The sequence below is a fragment of the Thunnus maccoyii genome, chromosome 3 (genome assembly GCF_910596095.1).
Source record: "Thunnus maccoyii chromosome 3, fThuMac1.1, whole genome shotgun sequence".
NCBI lineage: Eukaryota > Metazoa > Chordata > Actinopteri > Scombriformes > Scombridae > Thunnus > Thunnus maccoyii.
This window is the reverse complement of record NC_056535.1, coordinates 34,827,007-34,849,861: the sequence shown is the minus strand read 5'-3', so window position 1 is coordinate 34,849,861 and position 22,855 is coordinate 34,827,007. Positions and strand designations below refer to the sequence as shown.

The 22,855-nt window shown below is 37.8% G+C and overlaps 2 protein-coding genes across 4 annotated transcripts; both read left to right on the top strand.

Annotated features, from left to right (window-relative positions):
- The first annotated feature begins 1,518 nt into the window (after positions 1-1,518).
- Positions 1,519-22,305, top strand: LOC121893483 (zinc-binding protein A33-like). Of its 3 annotated transcripts, none has more exons than XM_042405561.1 (2): positions 1,519-1,696; positions 20,766-22,305. In XM_042405561.1, exon 2 carries the CDS (start codon positions 20,783-20,785, stop codon positions 22,169-22,171), a length of 1,389 nt encoding a protein of 462 aa, XP_042261495.1. In that variant the 5' UTR covers positions 1,519-1,696; positions 20,766-20,782; the 3' UTR covers positions 22,172-22,305. The 3 variants fall into 3 exon arrangements, with proteins under 3 accessions (XP_042261495.1, XP_042261494.1, XP_042261493.1); XM_042405560.1 differs by lacking the exon at positions 1,519-1,696 and adding an exon at positions 9,987-10,767; XM_042405559.1 differs by lacking the exon at positions 1,519-1,696 and adding an exon at positions 16,554-16,660 and having other exon boundaries at positions 20,766-22,257.
- Positions 6,763-12,470, top strand: LOC121893418 (nuclear factor 7, brain-like). The gene is made up of 2 exons (XM_042405554.1): positions 6,763-7,131; positions 10,877-12,470. The coding sequence occupies exon 2, from the start codon at positions 10,894-10,896 to the stop codon at positions 12,286-12,288; it is 1,395 nt and encodes a 464-aa protein (XP_042261488.1). The 5' UTR covers positions 6,763-7,131; positions 10,877-10,893; the 3' UTR covers positions 12,289-12,470.
- Positions 22,306-22,855: the final 550 nt, after the last annotated feature.

Here is a 22,855-nt window from a genome sequence, read left to right as displayed (position 1 = left end):
CATAAAATCCAGATAATAGAAACAAAATAGATGTGACAGAGGCCACATTTGTTGTTATGGCAAAAATAATAACCACAGGGTTAAAGGATGGGTTCCCAGTTTTTCAGTCAACAGTCAGGTGTTCATATGAACAGTGAAAGAGGTTTTTCTCGCTGTAATCATTCCTCCTGTTCACACTAACTATTAAAAGATCTTTCAAATGTGCTTTCAATGTAAGTGACGGAGGCCAAAATTGGTTCAGAGTACATCCTGAGACAGGGCTGAACACCTGAGACGTGTTTTAGAAACAAAGAAACAAGAATTTTTAAAAAAACTGATTTTCATTCATCTTCATTGTCTGCACTTGTAAATGAGGCACTACGTTCTCCGCCCAATATTTACAGTGTACAGTGTAGTATAAAGTCAAGAGGTTGTGATATGTAGCACAACAAACTAGTGAAGCTGTAAACAGAACCGTGTTCCTGCACTCTCTGAAGACCGAAAACATGATCACTGTTGCTCACTCTTTTTAACTTCTAAACTTCTAAACTGGTTCTTTAGAGCATCTTAAGTCTAATTCTTAGCATTGAAATTAATTCTTGCTGCTCTCTGAAATGCAACAGTCGACAGCAGCCACCAGAAGGCCTTATGTTTTCTCTTTCATGTATCACAGCTCTCTGTTTGCTCTGTTGGGTTCAGAGTTGACTCACTGCAGGACCTGTGGATTTCGCTCAAATATTCCTTCATAGACTAGTGGCAATTGTAACATTTTTTACATTTTCCTTCATAACTCACAGACTACTTGAAATACAATAGTCATCTTTTGATACAAGAAACAAATATATTTGCACTAATTTATAATACAATTGATATATTTTCAAAGATAAGGACAAGACTATAATATTAAATTTAAAGAAAGAAGTCAGAGTGTTACAATTGCCTCCTTGGTGGGGGCTAGTGGTAACTAGATTTTAATCATTTGAATTGAGTTAAAAGTATATTTTACTTTAATACATCGATCAGCTGATGAGTCAAGAGCAGTCTTTAACTTTAATGAAATGTTAAAAGACAGACATATTAACAATAACACAATGAGATCATGTGGAGATACTGTAATATTCCTTACATTTTTAAAAAGATTTTAAGCAACACGTTCTGTGATTATTTCATAAAAAAATGTATGGTAATCATATAACAATTTCTAAAAAATATGGAAAACATCTAACAGCAAAGAAAGAGTAAAACATGACTGCTTTGAATTATATAATGTTATTAATTGAAATAATGACATTAATGTTCAAAAATTTTTAAAACTGTGAACGATGACCTCTGAAATAACACTTATAATTTGCAGAAACAAGGACATAATGATTTGCCATACTTAAATTCATTGTGGCTGGAGTTCCCTATCCGTCTTCCTGGGTATGAATCTAGGCAAACTGTAAAGAAAAAACTTCTGCTAAGTTCACTGTTGAACTGTTGAATCAAATAAAACCTGTTAGTCAACAAAGCTCCACCCCTCAGCTGACTCACCTGAGATGAAGCAGGAAACAGTTTATTCTTCGTCTCTAAAGAGACGCACAGACTGAAAAACAGACGATCAGATTCACCTTCAGACCAAACTAACAACTTCCTCTGAGTGAGTACAGCTACAGGAGAGAAAAGTGGAAAACTAGAACTCTGCTGCTTCAACCTGCTGACTCTCCACATACTGAATGTGAGTTTGACTAAAAACTGGAGTCAAAGTGAAAGTAAATGTCAGTGAAGTTAGTAGAGGAGGGAGGGGAGCCATGACTGACTGTTCTAACTGTCTGTTGTGTTTTCAGCTTCACTCGGAGACAAAATGTCTTCCAGATCAGAGAAGGATCTCTGCTGTCCGGTCTGTCGGCATGTCTTCAGATATCCTGTTTTTCTGTCATGTAGCCACAGCTTCTGTAAAGACTGTCTGAAGAGCTGGTGGAGAGAGAAACCAACACGTGAGTGTCCAGTTTGTAGGAAAAGATCTTCAAAGTATGAACCACCTTGTAACCTGGTGTTAAAGAACCTGTGTGAGTCCTTCTTACAGGACAGACATAAAACAGAAATAGCTGCACGACAACACAAAAAGGAACTTGAGGAAACTCTGATGTCCTTAAAGGAGAAGTTAAAGATTTGTGAAGAAGTTAAAGTGAAGTTTGATCAAACAGCAGAACACATTAAAGTCCAGGCCCGACACACAGAGAGGCAGATTAAGGAGCAGTTTAAGAAGCTTCACCAGTTTCTACAAGAGGAAGAGGAGGCCAGGATGGCTGCTCTGAGGGAGGAAGAGGAGCAGAAGAGTCAGATGATGAAGGAGAAGATGGAGGCTCTGAGCAGAGAGATAGCAGCTCTTTCACACACAGTCAGAGCCACAGAGGAGGAGCTGAGAGCTGAAGACGTCTCATTCCTGCACAACTACAAGGCTGCAGTGGAAAGAGTCCAGCGCTGCCTCCTGCTGGATGATCCACAGCTGCTCTCAGGAGCTCTGATAGACCAGGCCAAACACCTGGGCAACCTGACCTTCAACATCTGGAACAAGATGAAGGAGATGGTCTCCTACACTCCTGTCATTCTGGATCCAAACACTGCTTATCCACAACTCATCCTGTCTGAAGATCTGACCAGTGTGAGAGGAGGAGAGAGACAGCAGCTTCCTGATAATCCAGAGAGGTTTAACTTGTTCTGCTCTGTCCTGGGCTCTGAGGGCTTTAACTCACACATGCACAGCTGGAATGTCGAGGTTGGAGAAAGTAAACACTGGATACTGGGTGTGTTATCAGAGTCTGTCCAGAGGAAGGGAAACATACAGTCTGGATTATGGACAATATTGTTCTATAAAGGTAAATACTCAGCATGGTCACCACCAGCTCCCCCCACTGTTCTCTCAGTGAAGAAGAAGCTCCAGAGGATCAGAGTGAATCTGGACTGGAACAGAGGAAATCTGTCGTTCTCTGATCCTGATACTAACACACACATACACACCTTCAAACACACTTTCACTGACAGACTGTTTCCATTCATTTGCATTGGGGATAAACACACACTGAAGATTTCCCCACTGAAGGTCTCTGTGACAGAGAAACAGATCAGTTATCGACGATGATGATGGTTCTTATAATTACTCTCATTTATTTCTTAAAGGGAAAAGTCGCTGAATTTAACCTCTGAAGCTTCTGTCCTCCTGCTGTCTCATTATTCCAAAATATATTCATGTTGTTTGTATAATATACAGGGTACCCCTAACTGACAATATTCCCAGCTGCACATGTATGACAGTACACCCACACACACACAATTACAGTAAAATAAAATACAGAGGACATTACTTCAGTTTGATCAATGGTATCTACAACCCTGTTTTAAAATCATTGTAATTTGGGAATTTGGTATCACTGGTTTGTAGTTGTCCCACAGGTTTGAGATAACAGCTGTTAAAATGTTCGGCCACTAGATGGAGACATTGAACCACAAACTGCAGGAGGGTTTCATGGTCTGATCTGGACTGAATATAAAGCAGGGTTTATGTAAATATATTAAAATGACCCCCAGGTGTTATTGCAGCTAATGTTATTACTAATGTACTATACTAGTAATACTATAATAATGTATTATACTAGTGCACTTGATGGATTCAACCTGATGTCTCCACTTAGGTCACAAACTGGTATTTGTGTTGGAAGAAGAAGTTACTGTTAATTTTTTAAGTAGTTCTTTGATTTGACTCGACTTACAGCCCCCTTTTCCTCTGTTGTAAATGATGTTGCTTTTAGTTTATTTTCACAAACAATAAATGGTTTTAAAGGAAGAATTTCCCTGGTATTTCTCCATTGTGGCAAAACAAAAATTACATTTAGATTTTGTTATTTCCCCATATATACAGCAGCATAAAATCCAAATAATAGAACAAAACAGTTGTGACAGAAGTCAACTTCTTTGTCATGGCACCAATAATAACAACAGGGTTAAAGGAGAGGTTCCCAATTCTTCAAGTAAATGTAGTACTACATTCTTCGCCCAATATTTACAGGCTACAGTGTAGTACAAAGTCAAGAGGTTGTGATATGTAGCACAACAAGCTAGTGAAGTTGTAAACAGAACCACATTCCTGCACGTTATTAGTCTTTGGAGCTGTTTCTAAACAGTGCAGCGGTGTGGCTCACTGATTTTTTTAAAATATTTTTTGGACAACAACCTACGTCTACAGCACAGAGGAATAAGATATATCAGGCTTTGGATACACACACAATACTTGTTAGTAGATCAGTTCATTGTTGGTTTGGATCCAATTTTGATTATTGAGATTTGTTGACAAGAAGAAAAGTATAGAAAATCACCAGAAATATCCTTTAAAAGTGTTAAAAGTTTAGCAGTAAGTCACTTGATAAATGTGTCTTAATACTCACTTCTTTTTTTTTTTTTTTTTACCTCTAAATTGGTTCTTTAGAGCGTCTTAAGTCTAATTCTTAGCATTGAAATTAATTCTTGCTGCTCTCTGAAGTGCAACAGTTGACAACAGCCACCAGGAGGCAGCACTTCCTTGTGTTTTCTCTCTCACAGCTCTCTGTTTGCTCTGTTGGTTTCAGAGTTGACTCACTGCAGGACCTAGAATGATTCGGTTGGACATGTCTTTTCTCCTCGGTGACCAGGGATGAAAAAGATCTGTCTATCAAACAGCACACAATGAAGAGGCTCAAACCTGCATTATATTGAATTAGATTCAAGATATTTAAATTGGTAAAAAAAAAAAAAAAATGGACTGGTTATAATTGAGGACACATCGCAGTTAAAATAACGAAGAGTAAGAAGAATAATTCCAAAAGAGATCATTTCTTTATGTTATAGATAACCCATCCATAAATCATATTAATTACCGCCTAATTTCCAAATATAGGCATAAACAAGGATATTCGACATGCCAAACACATATTAACTTCGGAACAATAGTACAGTATTGCATATAATTGTGTAAATGTCATACCTGATTACGATATAAACTACACTTCTTTGGCCACAATTGTGATTATTCGGTTACAAGAAATGTTAAAGTTTCACAAAGACATACCTTTGCTCTTTTACCACAGACAGCTGTAGACGAACGTAAGTTGGGCGACACATCTTGAACTGGCGCTCCCGCGGTCATCATTGATAAGAATTAAAGCTTGGACCTCTTGTAACTTTATTAACAATGAGACTGGGTGCATTATGAGCAAATTACAAATACTTTTAGAAGTTTTTATTGCAAAATTAAATCTGTGTTATTATTTTTCTAGCAAGAAATCAACTCCTAACATTGACACATCAACACTGATTTTGTCTAATAAATATATTAAATAAAAAAATTGAACTGAACTGAAATTTTCTCTGAACTTAAAGAGTTGATAACCGTATTACTGATTTGCTGAATTTGCTTTTAAGGTAACATGTTTACAAATTGATCATTTATTTCACAAATTTGCTCATTTTTAAAATTATTTTAAAAAGTATAAAAGACTTGATTATTTGCTCTTAAACTCAAAAACGTAGGAATAACTGAGCAGACAAAATTTGCTCAAAAATCTAAAAGAGTCAATTAAAGTAAAAGTAACTGTTTCCTGAAGAAAAGTGTGTGACTGCTGTAAGGACTGATGATAATTGGCATAATTTTTTGAATGACTTTAAAATCATATGAAAACGAATTCATTTGTAGATGTCAAACGTCTGCATTGGACTTTAGTGCATCACTGTAAATAACTCATATACTGTACATGTCATCATAATGAGCTTATGTGCTGTTGATTTACGTCCCCAAAATGTGAGGAATACCTGGACCACACACACACACACACAGTGGTCTACAGACTAATTGTAAAGTTAGAGTAGCCTAATCTTCAGTCATCTAATAATCATTCACAAATACACACAAACAATACACACATATACACACGCGCAAAGAAAAACAAAAGACACCACACACACACACACACACACACACACACACACACACTCACTCACACACAAAACACATTTAATGTTTTCTGCCACTTTCTTGTTCTTTATTCATTGATTTTATATTGTTGATCAGAATTGTGCATAATTTGGCACACAAATCATCTTGGTAGCATCATGCAGGAGGAGATACAAATCAAAGTGTCTTTAAAGGCCCAAACAACCAAGTTTCTGAGTTATGAATGATTTGATTCTACATGAACACAATTTTCTGCCAAAGTTTAGAACACTCCTTATGAGTGAGAAGCTTTTAGAGTTTAGAGTATCCAACTCTTCATAATTCACATCTAATTATGTTTGTTAACTTTGATTGTTGCTTATGCAATCACATATGCTCTATATTTCAACAAATCATAATAATATGATATATAATGTGCGTCCAGCCTCCGTCTGTGGATTTATCTGTCTGATAACTTTGCTTTTATGGGAAATATAGGCTCCTAACAATAACAATAAGGTGACAGAAGCAGGAAGTACAACATGTAATAAACATTTCTACATTTGTGGTAAACATGTGCGAAAATTCTCTTGAGAAAGTTTCACTCTGCAAAAGGAAAGTCAGATCTTCAGAAAATCAGGTCATGTGGTTTTCACTCTGCACTGTAGTTGCTTTTTGACCTATGAAGGATGAGATGTAGACATAGAAATCAGATTAACTTTTTAACATTTTGCTTCTATAATTATAGTAATAACTAAGTTGAAGAAGGTTTATCTTGCTGGAGCAGAAGGAAGCACATCTCCCATCATAGATGTAGATTGTGTTATTTTTTGTTTTCTGCTTGTATGTGTTTTTGGTAGTGGTCTGATGCTTCGAGTCTGTGCTCACGTAGAGTGTCCCTGAATGAGTAAACTAAGCAAGAGAGGGGGGTGGAGGGTGCATGTACAAAACTGAAAGATGACAAGAGGTGGTGGTTTGTGAAAGATACAAGTGGCTTTTTAAGGGGGGACAGGAAATTCAACAGGAAGAAGAAAGAGCAAGCTGAGGTTAAAATAGCATCTACCTCTCTGTGACTAAAGAGCAGAAACTTCTTCTGGAAACTGAAAGGCAACCTTTAGTTGAAGTGTAAGATGGAATAATTTAACTGTATCGTCCGTGTTTCTACATGTGAAGAACTCTGAATCCTGAATCTGAACGCTGAATCCTGCTTGGTGAGTTTTATTAAATATAAATTAAAAAACACATTTATCTGTGCTCAAGTATAAAATACCTCAATATTGGTGGTCTTTAAATTATATACGTGACTCTCTTGGTCTTTGCATTTTGGTGAGGTTGAATTTTGGAAGATTACATTTTCCAATCTTTGCTTTTCATCCCTTGTGAAGGTTATTTTAAATCATTATTATTATTATTATCCACAAGTTGTTTACATCTGTGGAAATAAAATGTCAAGAAAATGGTAAATGAATGTCCTCTGGTACTAAGGACACTTAGGCCATAATTAAAAGTTGTAAGTTAAGACTTATTTTTAAAGAAGGAGAGACTTCAAGATGCATTTTTAACAGCAAGAAAAAGGTATTAAAATCTCTGAAAGTTGAGTTGCATTTATCATGCAGGTCTTGAACAGTTGAACTGGTGAGAAGGCATGAGATGAAATAACCATTAAATCCATATCTGAGTACTGTACATGTGATGTGAAAGGGGTTAGACGTAGTGATGAACTCACAGTAAATTATTAACAGGCTCTGCGGTCCAGGTATCATTGGATAATTCATAATTCATTTGTAATTCAAAAACCAAAAAATGGTAAATCTGTTATTTGTTTAAAAACAAAAAAACATTTTTGGTGTTCAGCCAATTCGCTTTTGAAAAAAGCAAGAAACCATGTGACTTCCGTTTTTGGTTTCAAACACAAAAACGAATTGGCTGAATGTCCGCAGACCTGTTCGATATTCAATCCAAAAAGTTGTAACGATAAAACGAATCGGCAAAAACCAAAAACGGGCCGGGTTTGATTGGTTTTTCGTTATTTGATTCTGACACCAAAAACGTTTTGTTGTTTTTTGTTTTGAAACAAGTAACATTGAATTACAAATGAATTACGAATTATCCGATGATACCTGGACCGGTGAATGTTTGTTTGGTTGCTCGTTGCTGCAGGACAAGACGTGTGTTCATGTTTCTAAGTTATCATCAAGTTTTGATGATGTGGACTGAGGCTGTTTCATTCACTACCATGTTTAAAAGAGGAAGGTATCATGCCTCATACTGCAATAATTGAGCATTGAATATTTCATATATTTCATTTTATTTTATTTAAACATTGGACATCCCAAATGTTGTTTGTTGTTTTTTATTTAAGACCATGGGCAAAAGTTCATTGCTGTTTTGTGCTGTAAGTGTGTTACAGAATAAATAGAAAACAAAGTTTTATTTGTCTCCCCATTTTTTTGCTGATCCTAGAAATGATCCAATCTGTGACTCAAATCGGTGATACAATCCGAACCGTTTTGTGATCTGTTGCACCCCTAGTGTTAACATGTCAGCTTTGTAGACTATATTTTGTATGTCATGCACATAGATAAGAGTGTGTAAGTCATGTATTTGATACATGCATTAATACTTTCTGATGTGAACCAACACTTTTAGATCTGTGAATGTTTTTAGTGTTCAGTCTTTCTAGTATTCAGCACTGATCTGTTCCTGTATCACATTATAAGCTTTGTGCTACTTTATATATTTCTGTATAGTAAGAAAATACATAGGAAACACGTGTAAATCATGTGATATCTTGTCTGTTTTTGATGAGAACATAAATCTGTTGTCACAATAGAACAATACCATAAATTTGAATTTCACTTTATTGGTAAAATCACACATCTGAACCAGTCCATGGCTAAAATGAGCTCTTCTTTGTTTAGAAACAATATGTATATGCTAAATGTCTTTAAAGAATGCAGCCTTTACACCACTCAGGGGATTTTGGTTTTAAAAGCAAATTATTTTATTGGCATATAAAATTGCCCCCCACCCCTCTGATATCATCAGGTGGGGGACAATGATATAGTTTGATGCGGTTTGTTGTAAGATTCCATGTTGGTTTTCCTCCTGTCCTCTCCAATTTTTTAAGTCACCAGCCGCCACTGGTGTGGGGGTTGAGTGCAGCTCATTTTTGTAGGATACAGCAGAAAGGCCTATATACATACAGTACATTCTATACAAACTTTCTATGAAGTTTGGTGTTATTATCATTTATTTTACAATAATTATAGGTCTTATATTTATAATTCAGTAGTGGGGATGACCCAGCAGAAAATTCTCATCCTCACATAGTTTAGATTTGATGTTTCGCCATGACAGAGGAAGTTGCTATAACTTTATTGTAAATGCTCCAGTCTGCACCAAACTTTACATGTTTGATAAGACTCCCGGCCACAGCAGTCTTATTCAGCAGCGCAAAAATTACAGTCAGCTGTCTCATTTCAACTATTAAATAGCATCTCAAATGTTCCTGACAATGTAACCCCAACGTGAAAATTATATTTGCGATTATTGCCTGTCATTACAGTGTTTCCCCTAGGTTTAGTGGTTTGGCCTGGCGGGGTTGGGAGGGTTGAGGGGTTGATTAGCAGCCACACCTTTCTCCGTCCTCTATTTCTCTATTTAGCATCGACAGGTTAGGCTAACCTATTGAGCTAACTTCGGAGCTAACCCCCTTCACTTTTCCAGCAGAAAAATAGACGTGACTTTCCTTGGTCTTGAGAAGCTGCATTTATTAACTGACACATTGTAGTCTATACTGTACATTTACTGTCAGATTGACAACTTACTGCCAACCTTTTCCTCTGCTCTACTCGAATTCACCGTCACTTTTCTGACACTCCCCTCTTGCTTAACCACTCACTTGCTTACATACTGCCCTATTCCTTTAAAAGGAGTTACGCTACCTGGAGTTTCTCAGGCAACGACACAGACGTTGACTCATGTTTCGAAACAGCGCTGCTTAGAGGCTCCCAAACACTGTTGATTTCCAAATGAATGGATATTTGGCGTTATTTTTTGACCTGGCAGGGGTTCTCGTTGGCCTGGCGGCCCGCCAGACCTGTATTATTATAGAGGAAACACTGCATTACATCAGCAATAATAGACGCCAAGATGACTACACACATAGCAATCCAAACATTCAACATTCAAACATTCATCACTGATTGCGATGACACATCAAACTATACACCAAACACGTGTCTATTTCCACTTTTATTCGAATACAGATACAAATATAAATTATTTTGCTGCCTCAACAAATATAGATACAAGTACAAATACTGGGCCCTCTGCACATCCCAACTGGATACTGGACAAAGTACATGCAACACACCTTTACCTATAAACACAAAGTTATACAACGTTTATTACATATCAATGTAATGTTACCATGGAGACAAGATATATATTGGTAACAGAGTTTGGGGTGCACCCATCAAATCTTCTGGGGCCCAGCAGACACTCAGCATTGAAACAATTTTATTGGTTGTAGTGTACACTGTCTGCATTTGATCTGTGTGACAATGTGCTCATTGATTGGATTAAAATGTAAATATTCTTCCTGTTTTATGTTTGCCTGCTTTATTTTACCTAATGTCTTAGAGTGGATGAGAATCTTTTTACCGTAAGTGTTGCAATATAGGGGCATTTGAAGGGATAGAGTGATTCATAACTTGTATAGAATGTAGGAGTAGGGTAAAGTAGAGGGGGCAATGGCCCCTTGGCCCCTCTACTTCTGTCGCCAGTTCCAGACAGGGAAAGGAGGCACAGTTGACCAGGAAATGACTCTCCACACACTGAATGTGAGTTTGAGTAAAAACTGGAGTCAAAGTGAAAGTAAATGTCACTGAAGTTAGTAGAAGAGGGAGGGGAGTCATGACTGACTGTACTTGCTGTCTGCTGTGTTTTTAGCTTCACTCTGACACAAAATGGCTTCCAGATCAGAGGAGGATCTCTGCTGTCCAGTCTGTCATGACGTCTTTAGAGACCCTGTTCTTCTGTCATGTGGCCACAGCTTCTGTAAAGACTGTCTGAAGAGCTGGTGGAGACAGAAACAAACACGTGAGTGTCCAGTTTGTCGGAAAAGATCTTCAAAGTCAGACCCACTTTGTAACCTGGTGTTAAAGAACCTGTGTGAGTCCTTCTTACAGGACAGAGATCAGAGAGCTTCAGAGGCTCTCTGCAGTCTGCACTCTGAGAAACTCAAACTCTTCTGTCTGGACCATCAGCAGCCAGTGTGTCTCATCTGCAGAGATTCAGAAAAACACACCAACCACAGATTCAGACCCATCAATGAAGCTGCACGACAACACAAGAAGGAACTTGAGGAAACTCTGAAGCCCTTGAAGGAGAAGTTAAAGGTTTGTGAAGAAGTTAAAGTGAAGTTTGATCAAACAGCAGAACACATTAAGGTCCAGGCCGGACACACAGAGAGACAGATTAAGGAGCAGTTTAAGAAGCTTCACCAGTTTCTACAAGAGGAAGAGGAGGCCAGGATGGCTGCTCTGGGGGAGGAAGAGGAGCAGAAGAGTCAGATGATGAAGGAGAAGATGGAGGCTCTGAGCAGAGAGATAGCAGCTCTTTCACACACAGTCAGAGCCACAGAGGAGGAGCTGAGAGCTGAAGACGTTTCATTCCTGCACAACTACAAGGCTGCAGTGGAAAGAGTCCAGCGCTGCCCCCTGCTGGATGATCCACAGCTGCTCTCAGGAGCTCTGATAGACCAGGCCAAACACCTGGGCAACCTGACCTTCAACATCTGGAACAAGATGAAGGAGATGGTCTCCTACACTCCTGTCATTCTGGATCCAAACATTGTTTATCCAGAACTCATCCTGTCTGAAGATCTGGCCAGTGTGAGACTAGGAGGAGAGAAACAGCAGCTTCCTGATAATCCAGAGAGATTTGATTATTACCCCATTGTCCTTGGCTCGGAGGGCTTTAACTCAGGGACTCACAGCTGGGATGTCGAGGTTGGACACAATAAACGCTGTATGCTAGGTGTGTTATCAGAGTCTGTCCAGAGGAAGGGAAACATATGCTCTGGATTATGGGGAATACTGTTCAATGAAGGTAAATACTCAGCATTTTCACCACCAGGTCTCCGCACTGATCTCTCAGTGAAGAAGCTCCAGAGGATCAGAGTGAATCTGGACTGGAACAGAAGAAATCTGTCGTTCTCTGATCCTGATACTAACACACACATACACACCTTCAAACACACTTTCACTGACAGACTGTTTCCAATCATTAGCACTGGGGATAAACTACCACTGAAGATTTCCTCACTGAAGGTCTCTGTGACAGTAGAACAGAGCAGTTAGAGACGATGATGATGGTTCTTATAATTAATCTCATTTATTTCTTAAAGGGAAAAGTCGCTGAATTTAAGCTCTGAAGCTTCTGTCCTCCTGCTGTCTCATTATTCCAAAATATGTTCATGTTGTTTCAATTGTTGCTGTTTTTGTCAAACATAAAATGATTCAACTTATTTTCTGATCTTTATATTTGGTCTCTTCAGCCTTTAGTTTTTTTATTGATTATGTGTCATTTTAAATGGTTGTTAATGTTTTCTGATGTTGACTTTGTGAGGAGCCATGAAGACCAGCATCCAAGAATCAATTACTGCATGTTGAACTTTATTTTACATTCCAGTTCAGATTATAAAGTTTACAAACATTAAATTTAATCACTTGTTTAAATAAATATACTGTATGTAAAACTATATATGAAATAATTCAAAGTATTTGCATAATTTTACATTTGATATGATGAAGTCAAAATTATTCCGCCTGTAAAAAAATGTTTTTATTCAGTTTTCATCAGTTGAATTCTGTCATTTAATCAGATTTTTTCTCTCAGTTTCTGTTAGTAAATTGTCTCCACAGGAAGCCTTCAAATCACACAAATCTCCTGCTGTCTATATGTTTTTAACTTATTAACATAACCGTATCTATAATGATGGATCATTAATCATATGTATAAAATTGATCAAGTCTCTCTTAAAATAGACTTTTCCTACAACATTCCTTCATGTCCCTTACTTATAATAGTCCATGATACCCTTTAATATTCCAGGGTATCCCTTACTTATAATATACAGGGTACCCCTGACTGACAATATTCCCAGCTGCACATGTATGACAGTACACCCCCCCACACACAATTACAGTAAAATAAAATACAGAGGACATTACCTCAGTATGATCAATGGTATCTACAGCCCTGTTTTAAAATCATTGTAATTTGTGAATTTGGTATCACTGGTTTGTAGTTGTCCCACAGGTTTGAGATAACAGCTGTTAAAATGTTCGGCCACTAGATGGAGACATTGAACCACAAACTGCAGGAGGGTTTCATGGTCTGATCTGGACTGAATATATAGCAGAGTTTATGTAAATATGGTAAAAAATGGCCTCCTGGTATGATTATTATTATTACTAATGTACTATACTAGTAATACTATAATAATCTATTATACTAGTGCACTTGATGGATTCAACCTGATGTCTCCACTTAGGTCACCAACTGGTATTTGTGTTGGAAGAAGAAGTTACTGTTAATTTTTTAAGTAGTTCTTTGATTTGACTCGACTTGCAGCCCCCTTTTCCTCTGTTGTAAATGGTGTTGCTTTTAGTTTGTTTTCACAAACAATAAATGGTTTTAAAGGAAGAATTTCCCTGGTATTTTTCCATTGTGGCAAAAAAAAAAAACATTTAGATTTTGTTATTTCCCCATATATACAGCAGCATAAAATCCAAATAATAGAACAAAAAAGTTGTGACAGAAGTCAACTTCTTTGTCATGGCACCAATTATAACAACTGGGTTAAAGGAGAGGTTCCCAATTCTTCAAGTAAATGTAGTACTACATTCTTCGCCCAATATTTACAGGCTACAGTGTAGTACAAAGTCAAGAGGTTGTGATATGTAGCACAACAAGCTAGTGAAGTTGTAAACAGAACCACATTCCTGCACGTTATTAGTCTTTGGAGCCGTTTCTAAACAGTGCAGCGGTTTGGCTCTTTTTAAAATATTTTTTGGACAACAACATACGTCTACAGCACAGAGAAATAAGATATATCAGGCTTTGGATACACACACAATACTTGTTGTAGATCAGTTAATTGTTGGTTTGGATCCAATTTTGATTATTGAGATTTGTTGAGAAGAAGAAAAGTATAGAAAATCACCAGAAATATCCTTTAAAAGTGTTAAAAGTTTAGCAGTAAGTCACTTGATAAATGTGTCTTAATACTCACTTTTTCTTTACCTCTAAATTGGTTCTTTAGAGCATCTTAAGTCTAATTCTTAGCATTGAAATTAATTCTTGCTGCTCTCTGAAGTGCAACAGTTGACAACAGCCACCAGGAGGCAGCACTTCCTTGTGTTTTCTCTCTCACAGCTCTCTGTTTGCTCTGTTGGTTTCAGAGTTGACTCACTGCAGGACCTAGAATGATTCGGTTGGACATTGCTTTTCTCCTCGGTGACCAGGGATGAAAAAGATCTGTCTATCAAACAGCACACAATGAAGAGGCTCAAACCTGCATTATATTGAATTAGATTCAAGATATTTAAATTGGTAAAAAAAAAAAAATGGACTGGTTATAATCGTGGACACATCGCAGTTAAAATAACGAAGAGTCAGAAGAATAATTCCAAAAGAGATCATCTCTTTATGTTATAGATAACCCATCCATAAATCATATTAATTACCGCCTAATTTCCAAATATAGGCATAAACAAGGATATTCGACATGCCAAACACATATAAACTTCGGAAACAATACTACAGTATTGCATATAATTGTGTAAATGTCATACCTGATTACGATACAAACTACACTTCTTTGGCCACAATTGTGATTATTCGGTTACAAGAAATGTTAAAGTTTCACAAAGACATACCTTTGCTCTGTTACCACGGACAGCTGTAGATGAACGTAAGTTGGGCGACACATCTTTAAGTGGCTGCGCGCGCTCCCGCGGACAGGAATCACTTTTTGGCACAAAACTAGAGCCTGCGCGTAATTATTATTATTATCATCATGTTTTAGTTCTGAACTCCATTTTATCAAAAGTAACAATACACGCAGACTCTATAGGATTCATCACGTTTTTTAACCATTTGTCTATTTTCTCTCAGTTGCTGTTAGTAAATTCTGTCCACAGGAAGCCTTCAAATTACACAAATCTCCTGCTGTCTATATGTTTTTAACTTGTTAAAATATCCGTATCTATAATGATGGATCAATAATTGTATGTATAAAATGGATCAAGTCTCTCTCAAAATAGCCTTTTCCTACAATATTCCATCATACCCTTTACTTATAATAGTCCATGATACCCTTTAATATTCCAGGGTATCCCTTACTTATAATATAGAGGTACCAGGTACAGTACCTCTTACACACAATATTCCATTGTTTTCTGCCATTTTCTTGTTCTTTATTCATTGATTTGATTTTATTCAATGAACTGTATTATCCTTAACACTTTGTATGTTCAACACATTTAATGTTTTCTGCTACTTTCTTGTTCTTTATTCATTGATTTTATATTGTTGATCAGAATTGTGCATAATTTGGCACACAAATCATCTTGGTAGCATCATGCAGGAGGAGATACAAATCAAAGTGTCTTTAAAGGCCCAAACAACCAAGTTTCTGAGTTATGAATGATTTGATTCTACATGAACACAATTTTCTGCCAAAGTTTAGAACAGTTTTGATTATTTTACACAAGAGATTTCTTTATTTCTGTTTTTCGCTCATACAGTCCTTATGAGTGAGAGGCTTTTAGACTTTAGAGTATCCAACTCTTCATAATTCACATCTAATTATGTTTGTTAACTTTGATTGTTGCTTATGCAATCACATATACTCTATATTTCAACAAATCATAATAATATGATATATAATGTGCGTCCAGCCACCGTCTGTGGATTTATCTGTCTGATAACTTTGCTTTTATGGGAAATATAGGCTCCTAACAATAACAATGAGGTGACAGAAGCAGGAAGTACAACATGTAGTAAACATTTCTACATTTGTGGTAAACCTGTGCGAAAATTCTCTTGAGAAAGTTTCACTCTGCAAAAGGAAAGTCAGATCTTCAGAAAATCAGGTCGTGTGGTTTTCACTCTGCACTGTAGTTGCTTTTCGACCTATCAAGGATGAGAGGAAGACATAGAAATCAGATTAACTTTTTAACATTTTGCTTCTATAATTATAGTAATAACTAAGTTGAAGAAGGTTTATCTTGCTGGAGCAGAAGGAAGCACATCTCCCATCATAGATGTAGATTGTGTTATGTTTTGTTTTCTGCTTGTATGTGTTTTTGGTAGTGGTCTGATCCGTCGAGTCTGTGCTCACGTACAGTGTCCCTGAATGAGTAAACTAAGCAAGAGAGGGGGGTGGAGGGTGCATGTACAAAACTGAAAGATGACAAGAGGTGGTGGTTTGTGAAAGATACAAGTGGCTTTTTAAGGGGGGACAGGAAATTCAACAGGAAGAAGAAAGAGCAAGCTGAGGTTAAAATAGCATCTACCTCTCTGTGACTAAAGAGCAGAAACTTCTTCTGGAAACTGAAAGGCAACCTTTAGTTGAAGTGTAAGATGGAATAATTTAACTGTATCGTCCGTGTTTCTACATGTGAAGAACTCTGAATCCTGAATCTGAACGCTGAATCCTGCTTGGTGAGTTTTATTAAATATAAATTAAAAAACACATTTATCTGTGCTCAAGTATAAAATACCTCAATATTGGTGGTCTTTAAATTATATATGTGACTCTCTTGGTCTTTGCATTTTGGTGATGTTTGCTGTTCATCCCTTGTGAAGGTTATTTGAAATCATTATTATTATTATTATCCACAAGTTGTTTACATCTGTGGAAATAAAATGTCAAGAAAATGGTAGATGAATGTCCTCTGGTACTAAGGACACTTAGGCCATAATTAAAAGTTGTAAGTTAAGACTTATTTTTAAAGAAGGAGAGACTTCAAGATGCATTTTTAACAGCAAGAAAAAGGTATTAAAATCTCTGAAAGTTGAGTTGCATTTATCATGCAGGTCTTGAACAGTTGAACTAGTGAGAAGGCATGAGATGAAATAACCATTAAATCCATATCTGAGTACTGTACATGTGATGTGAAAGGGGTTAGACGTAGTGATGAACTCACAGTAAATTATTAACAGGCTCTGCGGTCCAGGTATCATTGGATAATTCGTAATTCATTTGTAATTCAAAAACCAAAAAACGGTAAATCTGTTATTTGTTTCAAAACAAAAAAACATTTTTGGTGTCAGAATCAAATAACGAAAAACCAATCAAACCCGGCCCATTTTGGTTTTTTGCCGATTCGTTTTATCGTTATTCCTTTTTGGATTGAATATCGAACAGGTCTGCCGACATTCAGCCAATTCGCTTTTGCGTTTGAGACCAAAAAGGAAAGTCACATGGTTTTTTGCTTTTTTCATTTTAAACCTAAAACGAAAAACGAAATCACGTGATCTATTCCTTTTTTGTTTTGCAACGAAAATCCAGAAAACCAAATTCAAAAGGCCGTGCAATTTTGGTTTCACCGTAGTAACGGTCGCTGAGGATCATGGGTAGGCTAATGTTGTCGCTTCCGCTATCGTACAAAACTGACAAAAATACTTGATTTCTAAACCAAAATTGCTCAGTCTTTTGAATTTGGTTTTCTGGATTTTTGTTGGGAAACAAAAAAGGAATAGATCACGTGATTTCATTTTTCGTTTTAGGTTTAAAATGAAAAAAGCAAGAAACTATGTGACTTTCCTTTTTGGTCTCAAACGCAAAAACGAATTGGCTGAATGTCCGCAGACCTGTTCGATATTCAATACAAAAAGGAATAACGATAAAACAAATCGGCAAAAACCAAAAATGGGCCGGGTTTGATTGGTTTTTCGTTATTTGATTCTGACACCAAAAAACTTTTTGTTGTTTTTTGTTTTGAAACAAATAACATTGAATTACAAATGAATTACGAATTATCCGATGATACCTGGACCGGTGAATGTTTGTTTGGTGGCTCGTTCAACAAGCTGCAGGACATGTTTCTAAGTTATCATCAAGTTTTGATGATGTGGACTGCGGCTGTTTCATTCACTACCGTGTTTAAAAGAGGAAGGTATCATGCCTCATACTGCAATAATTGAGCACTGAATATGACCAAGACCATGGGCAAAAGTTCATTGCTGTTTTGTGCTGTAAGTGTGTTACAGAATAAATAGAAAACAAAGTTTTATTTGTCTCCCCATTTTTTTGCTGATCCTAAAAATGATCCAATCTGTGACTCAAGTCGGTGATACAATCCGAACCGTTTTGTGATCTGTTGCACCCCTAGTGTTAACATGTCAGCTTTGTAGACTACATTTTGTATGTCATGCACATAGATGAGAGTGTGTAAGTCATGTATTTGATACATGCATTAATACTTTCTGATGTGAACCTACACTTTTAGATCTGTGAATGTTTTTAGTGTTCAGTCTTTCAAGTATTCAGCACTGATCTGTTCCTGTATCACATTATAAGCTTTGTGCTACTTTATATATTTCTGTATAGTAAGAAAATACATAGGAAACACGTGTAAATCATGTGATATCTTGTCTGTTTTTGATGAGAACATAAATCTGTTGTCACAATAGAACAATACTATAAATTTGAATTTCACTTTGTTGGTAAAATCACACATCTGAACCAGTCCATGGCTAAAATGAGCTCTTCTTTGTTTAGAAACATTATGTATATGCTAAATGTCTTTAAAGAAGCAGCCTTTACACCACTCAGGGGTTTTTGGTTTTAAAAGCAAATCATTTTATTGGCATATAAAATTGCCCCGCACTCCTCCGATTTCATCAGGTGGGGGACAACGATATAGTTTGATGCGGTTTTTGTAAGATTCCATGTTGGTTTTCCTCCTGTCCTCTCCAATTTTTTAAGTCACCAGCCGCCACTGGTGTGAGGGTTGAGTGCAGCTCATTTTTGTAGGATAGAGCAGAAAGGCCTATATACATACAGTACATTCTATACAAACTTTCTATGAAGTTTGGTGTTATTATCATTTATTTTACAATAATTATAGGTCTTATATTTATAATTCAGTAGTGGGGATGACCCAGCAGAAAATTCTCATCCTCACATAGTTTAGATTTGATGTTTCGCCATGACAGAGGAAGTTGCTATAACTTTATTGTAAATGCTCCAGTCTGCACCAAACTTTACATGTTTGATAAGACTCCCGGCCACAGCAGTCTTATTCAGCAGCGCAAAAATTACAGTCAGCTGTCTCATTTCAACTATTAAATAGCATCTCAAATGTTCCCGACTATTCAACCCCAACGTGAAAATTATATTTGCGATTATTGCCTGTCATTACAGTGTTTCCCCTAGGTTTAGTGGTTTGGCCTGGCGGGGTTGGGAGGGTTGAGGGGTTGATTAGCAGCCACACATTTCTCCGTCCTCTATTTCTCTATTTAGCATCGACAGGTTAGGCTAACCTATTGTGCTAACTTCGGAGCTAACCCCCTTCACTTTTCCAGCAGAAAAATAGACGTGACTTTTCTTGGTCTTGAGAAGCTGCATTTATTAACTGACACATTGTAGTCTATACTGTACATTTACTGTCAGATTGACAACTTACTGCCAACCTTTTCCTCTGCTCTACTCGAATTCACCGTCACTTTTCTGACACTCCCCTCTTGCTTAACCACTCACTTGCTTACATACTGCCCTATTCCTTTAAAAGGAGTTACGCTACCTGGAGTTTCTCAGGCAACGACACAGACGTTGACTCATGTTTCGAAACAGCGCTGCTTAGAGGCTCCCAAACACTGTTGATTTCCAAATGAATGGATATTTGGCGTTATTTTTTGACCTGGCAGGGGTTCTCGTTGGCCTGGCGGCCCGCCAGACCTGTATTATTATAGAGGAAACACTGCATTACATCAGCAATAATAGACGCCAAGATGACTACACACATAGCAATCCAAACATTCAACATTCAAACATTCATCACTGATTGCGATGACACATCAAACTATACACCAAACACGTGTCTATTTCCACTTTTATTCGAATACAGATACAAATATAAATTATTTTGCTGCCTCAACAAATATAGATACAAGTACAAATACTGGGCCCTCTGCACATCCCAACTGGATACTGGACAAAGTACATGCAACACACCTTTACCTATAAACACAAAGTTATACAACGTTTATTACATATCAATGTAATGTTACCATGGAGACAAGATATATATTGGTAACGGAGTTTGGGGTGCACCCATCAAATCTTCTGGGGCCCAGCAGACACTCAGCATTGAAACAATTTTATTGGTTGTAGTGTACACTGTCTGCATTTGATCTGTGTGACAATGTGCTCATTGATTGGATTAAAATGTAAATATTCTTCCTGTTTTATGTTTGCCTGCTTTATTTTACCTAATGTCTTAGAGTGGATGAGAATGATTAAAACGTCTTTTTACCGTAAGTGTTGCAATATAGGGGCATTTGAAGGGATAGAGTGATTCATAACTTGTATAGAATGTAGGAGTAGGGTAAAGTAGAGGGGGCAATGGCCCCTTGGCCCCTCTACTTCTGTCGCCAGTTCCAAACAGGGAAAGGAGGCACAGTTGACCAGGAAATGACTCTCTTCACACTGAATGTGAGTTTGACTAAAAACTGGAGTCAAAGTGAAAGTAAATGTCACTGAAGTTAGTAGAAGAGGGAGGGGAGTCATGACTGACTGTACTTGCTGTCTGCTGTGTTTTAGCTTCACTCTGAGACAAAATGGCTTCCAGATCAGAGGAGGATCTCTGCTGTCCGGTCTGTCATGACGTCTTTAGAGACCCTGTTCTTCTGTCATGTGGCCACAGCTTCTGTAAAGACTGTCTGAAGAGCTGGTGGAGACAGAAACAAACACGTGAGTGTCCAGTTTGTCGGAAAAGATCTTCAAAGTCAGACCCACTTTGTAACCTGGTGTTAAAGAACCTGTGTGAGTCCTTCTTACAGGACAGAGATCAGAGAGCTTCAGAGGCTCTCTGCAGTCTGCACTCTGAGAAACTCAAACTCTTCTGTCTGGACCATCAGCAGCCAGTGTGTCTCATCTGCAGAGATTCAGAACAACACACCAACCACAGATTCAGACCTATTGATGAAGCTGCACGACAACACAAGAAGGAACTTGAAGAAACTCTGAAGCCCTTGAAGGAGAAGTTGAAGGTTTGTGAACAAGTTAAAGTGAAGTTTGATCAAACAGCAGAACACATTAAAGTCCAGGCCGGACACACAGAGAGACAGATTAAGGAGCAGTTTAAGATGCTTCACCAGATTCTAGAAGAGGAAGAGGAGGCCAGGATGGCTGCTCTGAGGGAGGAAGAGGAGCAGAAGAGTCAGATGATGAAGGTGAAGATGGAGGCTCTGAGCAGAGAGATAGCAGCTCTTTCACACACAATCAGAGCCACAGAGGAGGAGCTGAGAGCTGAAGACGTCTCATTCCTGCACAACTACAAGGCTGCAGTGGAAAGAGTCCAGCACTGCCCCCTGCTGGATGATCCACAGCTGCTCTCAGGAGCTCTGATAGACCAGGCCAAACACCTGGGCAACCTGACCTTCAACATCTGGAACAAGATGAAGGAGATGGTCTCATACACTCCTGTCATTCTGGATCCAAACACTGCTGATCCAAAACTCATCCTTTCTGAAGATCTGACCAGTGCGAGATATGGAGAGAAACAGCAGCTTCCTGATAATCCAGAGAGGTTTGATTATTATCCCATAGTCCTGGGCTCTGAGGGCTTTAACTCAGGGACTCACAGCTGGGATGTCGAGGTTGGAGATAATACATACTGGACACTGGGTGTGTTATCAGAGTCTGCCCAGAGGAAGGGAAACATACAGTCTGGAGTACATACAATATGGTTCAATCAAGGCGAATTCTCAGCATGGTCACCACCAGCTCATGCGACTGTTCTCCCAGTGAAGAAGCAGCTCCAGAGGATCAGAGTGAATCTGGACTGGAACAAAGGAAATCTGTCGTTCTCTGATCCTGATACTAACACACACATACACACCTTCACACACACTTTCACTGACAGACTGTTTCCATTCATTTTCACAAGGGATAAACTGAAGATTTCCCCACTGAAGGTCTCTGTGACAGTGGAACAGAGCAATTAGAGACGATGATGATGGTTCTCATAATTACTATCATTTATTTCTTAAAGGGAAAAGTCGCTGAATTTAACCTCTGAAGCTTCTGTCCTCCTGCTGTCTCATTATCCCAAAATATGTTCATGTTGTTTCACCGTAAGGGAGGCGAGTCCCCACAACATGACTGTGTGAACAGATTTACGTCCCCACAATGTGAGGAATACCTGGACCACACACACACACACACACACACAAACACACACACACACACTGTGGTCTAAGGACTAATTGTGAAATTAGATTAGCCTAATCTTCAGTCATCTAATAATCGTTCACAAACACACACAAACAAGCATGCATACACACATGCCCAAACAAAAACAAAAAAAAACACTACAGACACACACTCACACTCACACACAAAACACGTTTAATGTTTTCTGCCATTTTCTTGTTCTTTATTCATTGATTTTATTTTATTTAATGAATTGTATTATCCTTAACACTTTGTATGTTCATCTGACATTCATGCCAGGGTTAGAGGGCTGGTCTGTAGCCGGTCCTGCCAAAAATGTATTATTGTTGACGAAAAAATCATAAAAAATATAGGTGACGTTAAGTGTTCATTATTTCCTGTTATTATTGTTTGTAAATAATAAATTTTGTAAATAAAAGAAACATTGGAGTGAATTTTAGATGAATCTCATTCTG